General features: G+C 36.1%; 1 protein-coding gene across 1 annotated transcript; it reads left to right on the top strand.

Annotated features, from left to right (window-relative positions):
- On the top strand, positions 8605-10586 carry LOC109948891 (trans-resveratrol di-O-methyltransferase-like). Its single transcript, XM_020562715.1, has 2 exons — positions 8605-9426; positions 10154-10586. The coding sequence occupies exons 1-2, from the start codon at positions 8656-8658 to the stop codon at positions 10451-10453; spliced, it is 1071 nt and encodes a 356-aa protein (XP_020418304.1). The 5' UTR covers positions 8605-8655; the 3' UTR covers positions 10454-10586.

Raw genomic sequence — 16837 nt, 5'->3', positions numbered from 1 at the left:
AAGATGGCGCCTCCATATTTGAATAATCAACAACTTTATTAACCTGTTTAAAGAAATAAAAAAAATGACGTGGTAATTCAATAAAAACGACGGTTTAAGGAATAAAACGTCGTCTGAAAACAATTTAAACGATGGTGAAAAAACCGTCGTGGTGAATTATTTATTATGTCTTAGAAAACAATTCAGCCGTCTAAGTTGTAAACAAACGACAGTCTAAAGAAAAATATCGACGTCTGGAATTTTGAAAAACAAATAAAAAAGGCAAACTTATGTGAACATACCTGGTCGTTATCTTCTTTCTGCTTTTCATCTTGTTTTTCTTCTTTATTCTCTTCATCTATGACGTCGGGAATGATTAACTCCGTCGTCTAAAAACCACAAAGTTTTAAAAATAACGACGTCTAATGGCGTGTAAAACAAGTAAACTAAATACGACGTGGTATTGAAATACAAACGACGGTTTATTTTTAACATCGTCGTGGTATGTATTTCAAACGATGGTTTTATTAATAATAACGACGTCTAATGGTTTTTAAAAAAACAGAGAATTCAAAGTTCAGATATGTTACCTTTTCTTCCTGATGTTTCCCATTTTTGGCAGTATCATCCTCAAAATGCTGGGATCTCACATCACCTCCAGAGCAGCTTGCTTTGTCAGACATTGGATTTTTGGGACTTTGGCTAATTCTGGGTTTAAGCATGCTTGGATCAAAATTGGGAATTAATTGGGAAAGCTGACTCAGGAAATGCTCCCTCTCAGCCTCTACCAATTGTTTCGTTCTAGCCTCCATCCTTAAAGCCTCTTCCCTTGCCTTAGCCTCCATCTTTCTAGTCTCTTCTTGAAGGAGAACTCTTAAACTGTCCTTCAAACGGTCGTCAAAGCTCACTCTCTGTGGTTTGGGTAAATTGAAATATTGCTTTGGTGAGATCCCAGCACCTACTCCTCTGACTCTGCCTGGATGCTCGGGGCCCAAAGCCATGGTCAGCACATCATTGCTGCCAGAGACGGTGACTTTGCCTTCCAAGACTTGTTTTTGCAAATCATCCTGAAACAAAGATATATAAAAAAGTAAGAACAAAAACACACGACGGTTATTTATATACAAACGACGTATTATATAATTTCACACGACGCAATAACATATAAATCGACGTTATTATAATTTATCACGACGGTAGTTATACCGACGTGGTTAGTTTTTTAAAACGACGAAATTAATAAACCACCGACGTCTTATGTAACAGAGGGATGATTCAATATTCAAACCTTTAACGACGTTGTTTAAAACATTTCGACGTAGTAATTTAATACAGACGACGCGAAATTGAACCACCGACATCTTATGCTATAATTACAGAAAACAGAGTTGTGATTCCTATTTAGACCTTTAACGACGTGTTTTAAAAAATGTCGACGTGGTAATATCATTCACACGACGCAAAATATAACATAAGACGTAATAAGAATTATTCACAGTTTAATAAAAATTTAAAACAGAGTGAGTAGGCTTACAATTAATTTTTGCTTTCTCTGCCACCTTTGGATCAGGGATGTTACCATGTTTGTCCTGTCTAGCTCTCTTCCATAAGGTAGATCGATCAATTTCTACCCCAGGCATGGTTTCCTCTAATTGATCCTCCAAACCAGCATATCCTTTTCGAGACAATCGATGATTGTACTCGAGTTTCTCCCTAATCTGTGCATGTTGAGAATGCACAGACTCAAAATCTTTGGATAGCCTTGAAGCTACAAAGGCATCCCATTGTGCTTTCTCTATGAATTTATATGTTTCAGGGGGTTGGCTTAATCTCTCCCTGTCATTGGTGTATGGAAGGATATAATGCCTCGTTAGTGTAGACTTGAAATCCTTCCATTTCTTGGCAGCAGAAGCTAAGACAGAGCTCTTGCCCCCTTGACCTACTACAAAAGCAATGTCAACTGCTTCCCAAATCTGCTCCTTTATATCCTTGGGTTTTTGAGCCCATTTCAAGTCCACAAGTGGGACTCTGGAGCGTGCCAACACACCAATATAGGACTGCATCTCACTGTGTGCTTGGCCAATTCCTTTCCCCCTTTTATTGTACTCAACAATTGGCCTCAGTTTCTGAAGTTTTCTCTTCACAACACGAGGCATTGTGCTCATACCTCGACCAGCCTTTGAATCATTAGAGATTGTTGTCGCGCTGGTTGGTTCTGTATCAGCAGATGATGAAGCAAACTTCATCTTCTTCGAAGACTTCATTATCTTCGAAGACTTCTCTTGAGGAGGTACTTGCTCCTTACCTCCATTTTTGTTGGAGCCAGAATCCTTACTTTGGTCTTGGTGAGAAACCATTTTTACAGACAAAACTGCAAGTGAAAATATTTCAAGAAAAGATTAAGAACACAAACGACGGTTATTAATAAAAGACGACGTATGATATGATTTTAAACGACGCAATGAAATAATATCAGACGTAATAAATGTTTAAAACCAAGGTAATTAAACAACGACGAAATAATTAACTACAAACGACGTAATAATAAACTATAAACGACGGAATATTTATATAACGTCGTGGTATTGATGTTCACACGACGTCAGTAGTAATATACCGTCGTCTATATAAGGATCCAAAACCCTTCTTTCTTTCTCTGTGAATGTTTGATTGCAGATTTGATTTTTCTGAACCATGGTTTTTGTTTTCTAATTTGATAAAATACAAGGCCAAGAAAGAAATTTTTGGAATCTTATATAGACGACGGTATTTTAATATGACGTCGTGGTATTAACATTCACACGACGTAAAACAATAAGATACTGTCGTCTATATTAGATACCAACCCTAATTTCTTTTTCTTTATATTTTATCAAATTAGGGAAAAACAAAAACCATTGTTCAGAGAAATCAAACCTGCAATTAAACAAGCAAATAAAAAAAAGACTATAATTTTAAAAACAACTTTGTCAATTTTCAGACGACGCTAGAACGACTGACGAACCGTCGTGGTCTACATATTTAACCACGTAAATAAGAAGCTACCGTCGTCTTATTTAGTTGAGGTAGTTGTCTTCAAAGTTGGAAACTTTCCCTCTTTGTCTGTATATTTTTTCGAACTTGGAAAGAAGTAAAATGATTTTGGCCAGAAAAAAGGTAAAAAGATTTTTCAAACAAAAAACGTATGAGCATGCAAAACAGCAACCAAAATAGTGAAAATGAAAGCTTACCTTTTGCGTGCAATGAAAGCAAGAGAAAGACGATCGATGTTTAAGTTCAGAGACGACGAAGAAGACGAGAGGAAGACGATGAGATACTCTGAAAGTGCTCTGACAAGGAAAAAAGTCTAAAAGTTTTCTCTGGGAGATTGAAATTTTTAATCGGGTTTGGAAACAGTGCATGTGTAAGTCAGGTACACGAAAAGTTGCTTACATATAAAACCATTTCAAAAAATAATACGGCGGTTACATATAATTACGACGTATAAATTACAAAATACGACAGTACGTTTAACTTCGGACGTGGTAAATAAGTACGACAGTAGTGTTGTAGGTACCGTCGTAGTAAACTCAAAAATTAAAGTACATAAGTAATAACTCGCGTCATGGTAGATCATTTAACACGTCGGTTTTATTAATTTACCGACGTGGATTTATGTAATATACGTCGGTAATAACGACGTTGATTTTGCAATTTAAACGGCGGTTTTTTTGTAAGGACTGCCGTTGGTTTTAAAAATTTATTCTATAAATTTGTCGCTTTCATTCATTTTCGGTTTACATTTAGGGTTCCAAGTTCTTCCTCTCTCAGAGACACTGTCTCTCACATCTCAAAGACAGTAATTTGGATGTCTTTCTCAAAGAGAAATTGAGCTTACTCGCATCAAATCTATGTTCACAAGAAGAAGCTTGTCAACTAGCCTTCTCACTTCCTTGATCAAGCCTGATAGGACATTTAGTGCTTCTGAATACTCCTTGCTTTCCATTAAAAGAGATGCAAGCCTGGCCTCCACTCGCTGTCGAAGGAAAGTTCGCTTCTCAGGGAAATCTGAAGATCAGATGTGCCTGATCCTCTGCTTGATTTTCTTGGCTAAGAAGATCCGTCAGATTTGTGATAGCCTCTTCCTTTATCCGTAGAGCTTCAGAAGAAGAAGATGGGTTTCATGAATGCGATAAAGCATGAGCAATCGAATCAGTGCTTTGAACTATACTCTGAACTATACAAGTCAATGCTTTGAACTATACAAGTCCTGCAGAAAGATAAAGGACCAAACTGTTAAAGAAACTGAAACTATTAAAGAAACCATAAACTAACACGACGCAATATTTGTTTTGCGACGTGGAATCTTTTCATTTACGTCGTTAGGTTTAATATAACCGACGTGGATTTGAATTGTTAAATTATGAATAGAAATTTTTTTCCCGTGACCTTTCAGTTTATTTTTCAATTACAGTGCTTTATAAATAGAGTTTTTTTTCCTAAGGAAATTTAAAATGAAGGAAATTAATGTTCTAGATTATGTAAAGTTTCTTTTTTGGATGACAGATTTCAATTCTTGTCATTAAGTAGATCTACCGACGTAGGATAAGAAAATAAAGGAAAAAATTGTTAACAAAAATTCTTATTAAGACGACGGTTTAAATTAAAGGTACGACGTATAAAATTAATAAATACGACGTTAAATTTTATAGTACGATTTAAAGATAACGTCGTAGAACTATACGAGAATGACGTCGATATATTTATATTTTCCGTCGTTGTACATTAATTTAATACGGCGACATTTTGTATTTTAAAGCCGTCGATTTGTTTGTAATTATACGGCGTCTTATACGAAAATTTCGTCGTGTTATTTTATGAGTAAAAACGGCGGCTTTTATTGAAATCGTCGTCTTTACTTTCTACGTCGGTCGATTCATAACTTCTGCCGTTCTTTGTTGGCTTTGATTTTACACTGCGGAAATCTGTTTCAAATAGACGTCGGTTTTTTAATTAGGTACGTCGTTGTTTTTGAACAGCCATTTGAATCTCCATTTTTAGTTGTCTAAGGTGGTATTACACGACGGTGTTTTTAGAACCGTCGTCTTTTTAAAAACCACGACGGTTTTCACTTAGACCGTCGTTGTTTTCTGGTCGTCTTTTTCACTTTTTGTAGTAGTGATAACACTTCGGGCCTTGTAGTTGACGAACTTGGATTTACCCTTGTAGATCTGAGTAACATTGGACATAGGAATGACCAATTTGTTATGGCTTCTCAAGTCAAACAAGTATTTTATGTTGACAACCCAATGCATCGTGGTTTGTCGGTAGTGTTATTAATGCCTAATACAGAATATAATGATGTTATTGGTGATGATGTGCTAGGTGATACTAGAATTGAGTGTGAGCCAGTTACTAGAGGGGATACCAAATGTTGACATATTTGATGACCTAGTGGGTGAGTTTGGGAATGAAAATATTAGAGATGGGTGTGAAGATATATGGATTGATTGATTGTTGTAATGTATGACATTAATTATTCAGTTAATTTTATGATATTAATTAATAATTCTGTACATCATTTTAATTCTGATCACATTTTGATTATGCAGGCTTTGGGCACGACAAATCAAAAATTAAAAAAGCTGGGTTAAAGCTGCAAAGTACGACGGTCCAGTAAAAAAATTGGAAACACAGACGTCTAAAATAAAAACAAAGTCAGATTTTAAAAAGGCAAAAGACCGTAAAACAAAAAAACATACATCTGAAAAAGAAATGAAGTCGGTTTGCTTAAAATAAACCGTCGTCTAAAGCCCGAAATAAAGGCCATGCAGTTCCATTAACTATCGTGACAGATGTTCTGCACGTCGGCTAGTCTAAAACAACTGACGTCTCCGAGCATACATACGTCAAGGAAGGTCAAATGAGCGACTTTCGAAAGGATAACCACGACATTATGTAATCAAAACCGACGTGGTAAGCAATTACAACGTCAAGCAGGTGGATCTCTAGACGTAGTGAAATAATAAACCACTTTCTTTATTTTAATGCCACGGTCATTGAATACATAATCTACGTTGGTTGTTTTCCAATCCACACCTTCAATATTATTTATAACGTCATCCTTTGACAAAAACTGACATGGTTACAATTTTGCACGTCGATATTGAGTAATATTATGTAATTTTAAATCTTTTAAACGTCGGTTATTCAGAAAAAGTGACGTCTAACTCTGTCAAAGGGCCTTCTTTGTACAATTTAAACAACGATTCTCGCAAGACACAAACGTGGGATAAACTTAACACGTCGGTTTTTATTATATTTCGCAACATGGATAATTACATAAGCGTCGGTGATGCCAGGTGCAGGATGTGGTTATGGCATGTTACGACAGTTATTGAGAGACAAATGACATGTAATACTCTTTAAATGTCTATTGGTTTGTGTGCACGTCATTGTTTATGTTGTAGACGTTGGTTTCTTTGTTTGTTTAACGTAGTATAAATTAACCACGACGGTTTCTATCTTATCCAAGTCTTTTTTCCTTCATTTTGGGACATGGATAATTATCTGTACGTCGGTTCTTCTTTTGATCTTAACATGTAACACTCTTTAGACGTCTCAATTTTCATAAAACGGTCATCTAATGTTGTCGAAGATTTCATTTTAGGCTAATTATATAGTAATTACACATCGGTTCGTAATAAATCTGAACGTTGAATGCCTTAACGACATCGAGTATTAACCATCGTCGTTTTTTGTACAAAAGATGGTGATCGATTTCACTACGGTTGAAAAACCTTCTAGATGACGGTGGTTTCCCGTCGTCTATTTCAATTTTTGTAGTAGTGATTATTTTTTTATTTGGAAATGCAGACATGTATAATGGCTTGAGCGCCACACCCTGTACTTATCTATAGTGTCAAAAATTATTATCTATCTATATAATATATATATTTTTTGGGTGGTATCTATATACAAGTTAGTGTACCTACGTAAAATATACAGATACCAACTAATAATTAATTTAGTGATATTTCTCTTAGGGTTGAGAGCACTATAAGTATAAAAAATCATTTACCTTTTTTTCACGAAATAAAAACCTACTTAGCAAAGAAATAAAAATGTTATTTTCATTTGGAGTTTCGTGCATGTATAATGCACAAAGCTCGAGCACTACCCCCAAATTGTAGTTATATATGTTTGTGAAACTAATTTTTCAATCTATACGTTGGTGTACCAAATTTTTTTCGGGGATTTCATTATTATACTTAAAATATGGCCTAAATTATAAAAAAAATCCGAATATGAAATAGACTTTAGAAACACACTCAAAGCTCATTTACAACATAACAAAGAGGCTTTTAACTTATTATAAATTACAAAATTGCCATCAATTTCTTAAAACAAGACTAACCAAAAATTTCATAAAAAAACTCAAAACACTCAATAAGGCATCAAAGTAATTTAATAATCAAATGTGTCATTTTTGGGTTTTTTTTCGTTTGTTTATAGTAATTAAATGGTATAGGATTTATCTATATCATTAGTGCTAAGAATGGGTGTATGACTAAATATCTCCCTTTTTTTATAGACTTTGTACTTATTTGAATATTGTGCATATAATTTACGTATCAGATATGTAAAAAGGGATGGGTAACTTATTTTTATTTCACATGAGGACATTTTCTAGATATATATTATATAATATATAAATAATATATGATAAATTTAAGAGCGGCATGCTAGTGGTCCACTACTAGCAACATATATCAGTATTGTCCCCAACTTAATCACCTTCATATTCAGTAGGTGTATTAGTAGTGGAACCACTTATATGTTGTGTGAACATTTTGATGTGAGACTTTATATTGTTCAACACGACCCCTCATGTGGAAACACCACATAATGGTCCACATGTGAAGCCAAAACAATTTGAGTTATTAGTCAGTTCAATTTCTGAGCAAAACCAAATAGTAGGCCTAGAAAGAGACAAGTCACATGTCTTCCATCTGCATTTATGCTCCATTGCAAATAGCTAGTGTGCATCAATAAGATTGTGCTACATCGCTCTTTGGGTTCGGAACATGTCGACATCCCAAAACCAAAACAATTGGAGTTATTAGTCTGTTCAATTTCTGTTCAAAAGAAAATATATAGTAGGCCTAGAAAGATATAAGGCACATGACTTCCATTGTCATTTTAATGCTCCATTGCAAATAGCCAGTGTGCATCACTAAAATTGGTTCCCAATACCAAAACAATTGGAGTGATTAGTCGGTTCAATTTCTGACCAAAACCAAATGGTAGGCCTAGAAAGAGATAAGGCACATGGCTTCCATTGCCATTTCTGCTCGATTGCCAATATTGGTTTGCATGACTAAGATCGTGCTACATCATGTCGTTCTTCCAGTTTGGGACATGTCGCCATCCCTCAATTTCTGACCCATAATATTGTGAAGTTCTAACCAGGCTAACAATTTTTTTTATTTTTATAGAAGATGTTGTGAGGATGGGGCGAATCGAACCTAGGAACTCAGGTGCTAGTAAATATTCTTAATCATTTAAACTACAAACCTCTTCCTAACTAGCCTAATATTTGTTATATTATTCATGTACATTCGACCCATAAACACTTGGATATATTATTCCTAACTAGCCATGCTATCCCGCACTAGTTAATCTGGAGCCAAATACATGGATTTGAGTAACGAAATGAGTTCTGCCAACCTACTCCAAGCTCAAGCCCACATTTGGAATTGCATTTTCAGTTTCATAAACCCTTTGTCTCTCAAATGTGCAGTTCAACTAGGTATACCAGACATCATAAAGAAACATGGCAATCCCATGAGCCTTTCTGAGCTTATATCTGCATTGCCAATCCACCCAACAAAATCCAATTGTGTCTACCGGCTCATGCGAATCTTAGTGCACTCGGGCTTCTTCGGTCGCCAAAAGCTTAGTGAACTTGATGAGGAAGAAGGTTATGTGCTGACGGATGCTTCCAGGCTCCTTCTTAAGGACGATCCCTTAAGCGCAAGACCCTTCTTACTTGGCCAGCTTGATCCTTTTATGACCAAACCATGGCATTACTTTAGCACTTGGTTCCAAAATAATGACCCTACAGCATGTTTCACGGCGCATGGGACAACATTTTGGGATTTCGGGTACCTCGAGCCAAGTCTTTCCCACATTTTCAATGATTCCATGGCTAGTGATGCTCGACTAATCTCGAAGGTGGTGAGTAATGAGTACAAGGGGGTGTTTGAGGGATTGGAGTCCTTGGTTGATGTTGGGGGTGGTATAGGAACCATGGCCAAGGCCATTGCTGATGTATTTCCCCATGTGGAATGCATTGTATTTGATCTCCCACATGTGGTCGCTGACCTAAAAGGGAGTAAGAACTTGAAATTTTTTGGAGGGGACATGTTTGAGGCCATTCCTCACACAGATGCAATTTTAATGAAGGTACGTACATCTCGGAGATTATGTTACTAGTCGGTGCTATGTGATACTAGTCGGTGCTATGTGATTTTAAGGTTGCTTTAGATAATTACATGCATGCAAGTAACAAGGACCACTCATTAAACCTTTTAAATTTTACCCTCCTGCTGCAGATATTTTAAGCTAAGAAATTAGTTAACATTGGGACATTTCCCCTTCAAACTTGTGAAGCTAATAATTTGAATTATTTGAAGAAGCAAAGAAATTGAACACATAGCATAGATAATGTTTCCCAACAAACATACGATTGGCCTTATTTTTAACACGTATGCTATTTCCCTTAACTACATGTTTTTTGTTTATACCCTTTCCTTTTGCTTTGTTTTCGTTCTTATCTTCAAATTTTATGTACATATTCCATTTTTATTATAGCACCGACTAGTATCATTTTTATTATATCAGTCCTGATCTCTTGGACCCCTGTAGTCCAAGAGATTTATGGTCACCCACCGTTGGATGTAAATTCAACGGTTGACTTGAATCGGGTAATAATCATTTATGTCATATTGCATTTATATATATCATTTTGAACCATTGGATTAATATCCAACGGTGGGTGACCACAATCTCTTGGACTCTTGTGGTCCAAGAGATCGGGACTGTTTATTATATATCTTAATAATTGTTTAAGATCGAAATTCTCTATTTGTATATCCGTCTCTTATGAATGGTGACTGCTCATGACTAGCAGTGGATATTGCATGACTGGTCCGATGAAGAATGTATAAAAATACTTCAGCGATCTAAAGAGGCAATTACAAGGAAGGAAAAGAAAGGCAAGGTGATTATCATTGACATGGTAATGAAGCAGAAGGGAGATGACCAATCAATTGAGACGCAGCTCTTCTTCGATATGTTGATGATGGTGTTGGTTACAGGAAAAGAAAGGACTGAGAAAGAATGGGCTAAGCTATTTTCTGATGCAGGTTTCAGTGACTATAAGATAACTCCCATTTGCGGTTTAAGATATCTAATTGAGGTTTATCCTTGATATTCTCCTCTCCGGCTTGTATTGGTTTGGAATAATTTACATATACGCTTGTAATATTCATGTTTAAGCCCATTGAGGTTTATCCGTAATGTATAATTGTTTAACGAATAAAATTGTTCTTGCATTTTGTTTTTGTGATATTTGATTAGAATAATTTATATATCAAACTATATACCTCTGTAATCCAGTTGAAGGTAATATTAGAGGTTTATCTTTGATAATCTCCAGCCTGAATAATCACAAGGACTTATGTGGCCTCCAACATGTAGTGTCCCTTCTTATAGAAAAATACTAGGCATATCACATTTTTATAGTGTACCACCTCTCTAATAGAAGTCGACCCCATCAATACACGATACCCTTTCTTATATGTTGCTCGGGTAAAATACTTTATAGTCAAGCTCAATCAAAACTCAAGGTTGGGGTGTGATTTGACAAGTATTAGGGAGTCGGCTTAGGTAAGCTAATTCATTTAATTCTAAACCATTAGTAGGATCGTACTCTTTAAGCTTTTAATGCGGAAGCCCCAAAAGCAAACTCAAATGTATGATTCTTTGTTTAGTCAATTCTTTGAAGAAAATAAAGAAATTAAGAGAGTCAAATTTCTAAGTTAACTAACATTTTGGCTATTAAATATACAAAAGAAATTAAGAGTCAAAAATACTTTTCCCCAACACTATTTGCTTCCCCAACTTACATCTCTCGGAGATTTTGTTTTGGTTTTTGTTTTTGTTTTTGTTTTGTTTTTTTTTTTTTAAGGCTTAGTGGTATAAGCGAAATCTAGGTAAAGTAAATAATAGTCAGCCCTCTATTTAAAATAAGCCTAGTCCTCTATGTAGAAATAAGCCCATTCTTGAAGCATATAAGAAATATTAAACATGCAATTCATAATCTATATAAATTTGATTAGAAGCAAATATTAGAATTTTTCTTTTAGCCACCCAAAACACTATATTTGAACCTTGAGAGCCTAAGAAGAAATAGCTCTCTCCCTCAAAAAAATTGTACCAACCTATCTTCAGTGGGTTCTTCAATCTTGGTAGGTTTTTCTCTTTTTTTATTCAATTTCTAATTTTAATTGTTGTTGTTAAGTTTTTATGATTTAGAGTTTGGGTGAAAACTCTTGGGGATTATTGATATATGATTTATTTTTGTAACTTGAATTATTAATTATGAGGGCTGCTATTTCCACCAACCTGCTTTATTTTTCCATCCACTTTATATTTTCACCCACAATATAAATTTTAAAAAATACAATCTTATTTTTCCACCCACCATTATTCCTAAAATACCTAGTCTTATTTCAGTCAGTGGCGGAGCCACTCCTAGACCTGGAGTGGCCCTGGCCCCCTTATATTTTTATCACACCTTTATTATATTATATATGATATATAGAATTTGTAATAAACAACTTAAAATTTAAGTTAAAATTTCCTCTAAAACAAATTAGACATGGCACAATTAGAAATATTTAATTCTAAACATGTAAGTATTGAATACTTAGGTGTTTTATATACTTGTATTTTCTACTTCGGCCCCTCCACTTTTACAATTTTAGCTCCGCCCCTGATTTCAGTGTTTTCTAAACACACTGAAATGCGTCCCAGCTACGCTAGCTCTCCCTCTTCACAACCGAGAAAATCACCATGAACAACACCCATCTCCTCGGACTCAGAAAAAATTAGGACCAACTTCGATCAAAACCAACACGAACTCTTTTCACTTTCTCTTTCCACATCATCACAATTCTTTGGTGGAATAGCAGATTTCACATGTAGATTGAGAACTTTTTGTCCCTCTATTTCAATGCTTTGTTTTTGCCTCCCTGAAATTTTTGTCTTCAACCTCCGTAGAGACCATAAGCCTTGCCGAAAAAGACCAGAAAATTTATCAGAGAATTGAGAGGATCTAGAGATTGTGACCCAACAAACCGGTGCAGCTTTGATAATGATAAAAAAAGAAAAAAAGAAAAAAGGTTTTCTATGAGACCTGAGTTGTTTAGACGGAGAAAGTGAAGAAATAGAAGATGGGACTTTCTTAATTTGTTTGGTTCAATTTTCTTTTACTTTTATTAATTATTGAAACGTGAAATTCTCAAGACACCCACACGCTGCCCGCAGTGGTTGGCGATGCGTGGGCCACTGTGTGTCGGCCCATTATGTCCTAAAATACTCCCCATGTCGTCCTGAGCACGACTCTATGCTCGAAATTGGAATTGGTTGTCGTTTGACTATTGAATGGATATTGCACCTATTATGCGATATCCAGATTCGATAGGTTCGGACCGTTCGATCGGTTCCAATTTTAACTATGTTGTTCCTGGTACCTCTAGGACTGTGTAGAAACTTTCGGATCAGAAATCGGAGGTCGTGGGCCTTGTGAGCCTCGCTGGCCCGATTGACCAATATGGAAAGTTTGACTGCTCGGTTGACCATGAGTCTTCCAGGACTGTCTTATCCTTCATGAAGTACTAGAATGACCTTGTAAACCTTCATAAAGGTTGTGCACACTTCGAGACTTGGGAACTGGAGTTTTGAGTTAAAGTTCATTGTTAGGTACGTTTGGTAATTAAGTCCGTGTATTCTCTCGAATAGGTACCACACTTCGCATACTCCAGAGGAAGAGTCCTCTCAGAATTCAGCAGCATTGGACTTGTTGTGAGTGGACATATATTTTTAAATGAACATTGTTTTTCAAACATGGAATTGCTTGCATAAATTTGATTTGATTGGAAAATTGGTTATTTTGGGTTAATTGAGATTATGGGATTATATTATCAGGCTAGTCTTGGCTTTTACATTGTGATATGGGATTTCTAGGGATTATTATTTTATTATTATTATTAAAGTATATGGATTTTGATATATTTTGGGATATGGGATTTATGTGGCTACACACCATTTGTTGTACCTTCCCCTGGTTCGATATGAAAAGGATGATGGAAAAGAATTAAAGTTGGTCTTTGGGACCCATCAGGGCACACATATACTTTTTGGGAGGTATGTGAGGATGTTAGTCTACGCGTATGATTGGATTCAGCTACACGTACAATGCAGGTCCCCATGTGTGTGTTGGGGAGCAAAAGTCCCCTGGTTGGACTACTCATCCTTACACATGTATGATGCAGAATCCCGACATGTGGTTGAGAACAAACAGTCCCCGAGTTGGATTGTTTCCCCTGGTACATATCTTGTTATGGTGAATGTTTGTGCGTGTATATATATATATACACACACACACACACACACACATTTATATGGGTATATGTGAATTTATTTCCATGTTGAGGTTTCTTGGGCATGTGCATTGAGAATACTTTGCACAGGAATGAACATTTGAAATGAATTTCGGAATTGAGATGGGATATTTGGAAATTACTTGGCTTATTGTATTTTTACAAGGGTATGGTTGCTGGAAAAAGAATTTTGGGTTTTGATGATTATATTTTATACTAATGGGTTTACTTTAGTGGTGTTGAATTTATGGTTTTACAATAAGGAATAAATTAACAAGTTTACATTATTTTCTAAAACGGAGGGGTTATTTATGTTGAATATAAATGATGTTTAACGCTTGTTTTCGTCTACTCACATTTTTTGTTTTGCGCCCCCCCAGGTTCTAGATAGCTGAGGTTGAGACCACGTCGTCGAGGCATCATCGTTATCCGCTCCATAGTAGTGTGCTACTATCACTCTGTACATTTTATTTTTCCCCAGGTTGTAAACTTAATTTTTAGTAGCTCTGCTTGCTCGTTTTGAGTTTGGGTAGAAGGCATGATCTTAACTGTTTTGCGTGACTTCACTTTGTGCATGCTAGAAGTTAGGTTTATTCTTGCATTTGTTTGCAGGTACTATAAATTAGGAAATATTCCAGTTACAGTGGGGACTCTATCGAAATTTTAGTAGAAGTCGAATAGTCGATCAGTTTAAATTAGGGCTAAATGACTTTTAATAAAGTGGGATGTCGGACAAGAAGCAGGGTTCGTCATGGGTTCTGAGGGAGAATCTAGGGTGGGTCCTATCATGTTGGGCTCGAATATGAGTTAAAACAAAGGAGTTATGATCTACGGTAGTTAAGGGCAATTTTGTAATTTTAAAAAATTCAGATTTTTAGGGAGGGAGGGGGGGTGTGTTTTGCTCTCTCCTCCCCCATTTTCTCTCTTCTAAGAGCAAATTCAACCCAAAAGGCTAAGGCAAGGCAAGGGCTGCCACTATTCACGTGAATAGTGGCAGCTTTGCCTTTTTTAGTTCCACCCCAAATGGCAAGGGCAAGGGCAATCACTATTCATTTTAATAGACTTGCCTTTTTTAGTTCCACCCCAAATGGCAAGGGCAAGGGCAATTACTATTCATTTTAATTTATTTTATATTTTTTACACTTAAACCATTAATTTTGGCATAAGAAGTGAAAAATAAGACTAGGTATTTAAAATTTTGATTTTTTTAAAAAAAATTTTAGTTGCTGACGTCATCAACGACGTTAGCAAACTCAAGCAAGATTTGGCTTTGGGCCTGCCCAGGCTTGTGGCCCCCATCAATTGCCTGGTCTTGCCTTTGTGCGTTGGAGACAAAAGCTGGGCCTAGACTCCCTCTTGCCCGAGCAAACCAGCAGCGCTAAACATGCTCTAATGAAAAGCGGTGCACAGGGCCGCCTGAGGAAAATTCTAGGGGCCACCCCTCTCATGGGGTGTGGTCGACATTTGACCGAGCCGTTAGTTGATCTCTCGTGGTTAGAGTCCACATGTTGATCTCTTATTGGTAGACTGGGTTTGACTATTACTGAATGTCAACACTAATAAAATGTTTGTAAAATGGATATTAGTTGGGGCTACAAACTCGATTCACTTGTTTCAAATAAATAAATAAATCTTCCAGTACTTGAAGGTGTGGCAACTCTCTTCAGTTTCTCTCTTTTTTTTTCTCTTCTACATAGTCGACTGTTGAGACTCTCTCTTCAGCAACTTCAAATTATATTGCAAAAAAGACGACTTCAACTTACTGAAATTGTTACCGAGTACAAAATAATATTATAACAAAGAGCGGAGCCACGACTTGGCTCCAGCTAATTAGTGAAATTGTTCAGTACAAATGTTTACCAACATGTATTAAATAGCCAATTCGAAACCTGATTAGAGAACTGAAATTGAATAGAAATGATTTATGAATAACTTTAAACGGAAAATAGGGAAGCTGAGATAAGTATATTAAATAGTCATTCACATGCACACTATAAAGTGGAATCAAAAGAATTGTACAACCGTACAAATCCCATCTCTGAAAAATACATGATTTTTTATTGGTCCACGGGGGCTTCATTCTCATCTCTCAAAATTGCAAAAAATAAAATAAATTCTTAGGCCTCTCCTCAGATGACACCAACTTCTTCCAGATGATGCAGATGCAATCCCATGTTATCCCCACATCTGGAGCATTGCTTTTTTTCCCACTTCGTTTTTCCACTTTCTTACAGTGGGAGCTTTTTCGGATTCCGTCGAAATTATGTTGTTGTACCTAGTTAGAACAACAAAAAGAATTGAAACTTGTAAGCAGACTGACCAAAATGTTAGATTTTGGAGAGATCAGAGCTTGAGGAAGAAGCAGATGAATTCTCATTCTAATTCACGCACACACTGTGCACACTTAACTGTTGGGAACAGAATATTCCCACATTACATCATCCAAATTTAGCCATCCATTCTTCTATTCTAAGATTACATCTTAGCTGTCCACTTGGACTGTAATCCAAGGGCTCACATTTAAATTTGTAAATTTAAACTAAATACAAAGTAATATCAACTAAAACACTTATATTTCAACACTCCCTTCTAAGTGTTTATCTGTCAAGCAACACTGCTTTGCTTGACAGATGCCCAAGAAAATACACTTGATCCAAGACTAAATGCATATTCAGATGTGCTTTTCGTGTCATCTTCACTCCCTAACCAATCACTATCACAGTAGCCAATAAGCATTGCTTCTTTCCCTTTCCCATATGCTATGCCATAATCAAGTGTGCCTTGAATGTATCTGAGTATCCTCTTAGTGGTTCCCATATGTTTTCAGGTTGGACCATGCATAAATCTAGCCAAAAGGCTTGTTGCAAACATGAGATCCGGTCTTGTTACAGTCAAATATAACAGACTTCCAACTATCTGCCTATACACACTTTCATCAGCTTGTTCACTCCCATCTACCTTAGATAATTTTTCATTCACTGCAAGAGGAGTAGCAAGTGATTTGTAATCTTTGAAACCAAACTTGTCCAGCAATGTCCTTGCATATTTCTTCTGATGCAAGAAGATGTAGGACTCTGTTTGTATCACACCTAAACCCAGAAATAATGTAATAACCCAAGGTCAATCATCTCATATTGGTTTCATCATTT

The sequence above is a fragment of the Prunus persica genome, chromosome G4, assembly GCF_000346465.2.
Source record: "Prunus persica cultivar Lovell chromosome G4, Prunus_persica_NCBIv2, whole genome shotgun sequence".
Taxonomy (NCBI): domain Eukaryota; kingdom Viridiplantae; phylum Streptophyta; class Magnoliopsida; order Rosales; family Rosaceae; genus Prunus; species Prunus persica.
This window is presented reverse-complemented; position numbering and strand designations above follow the sequence as displayed.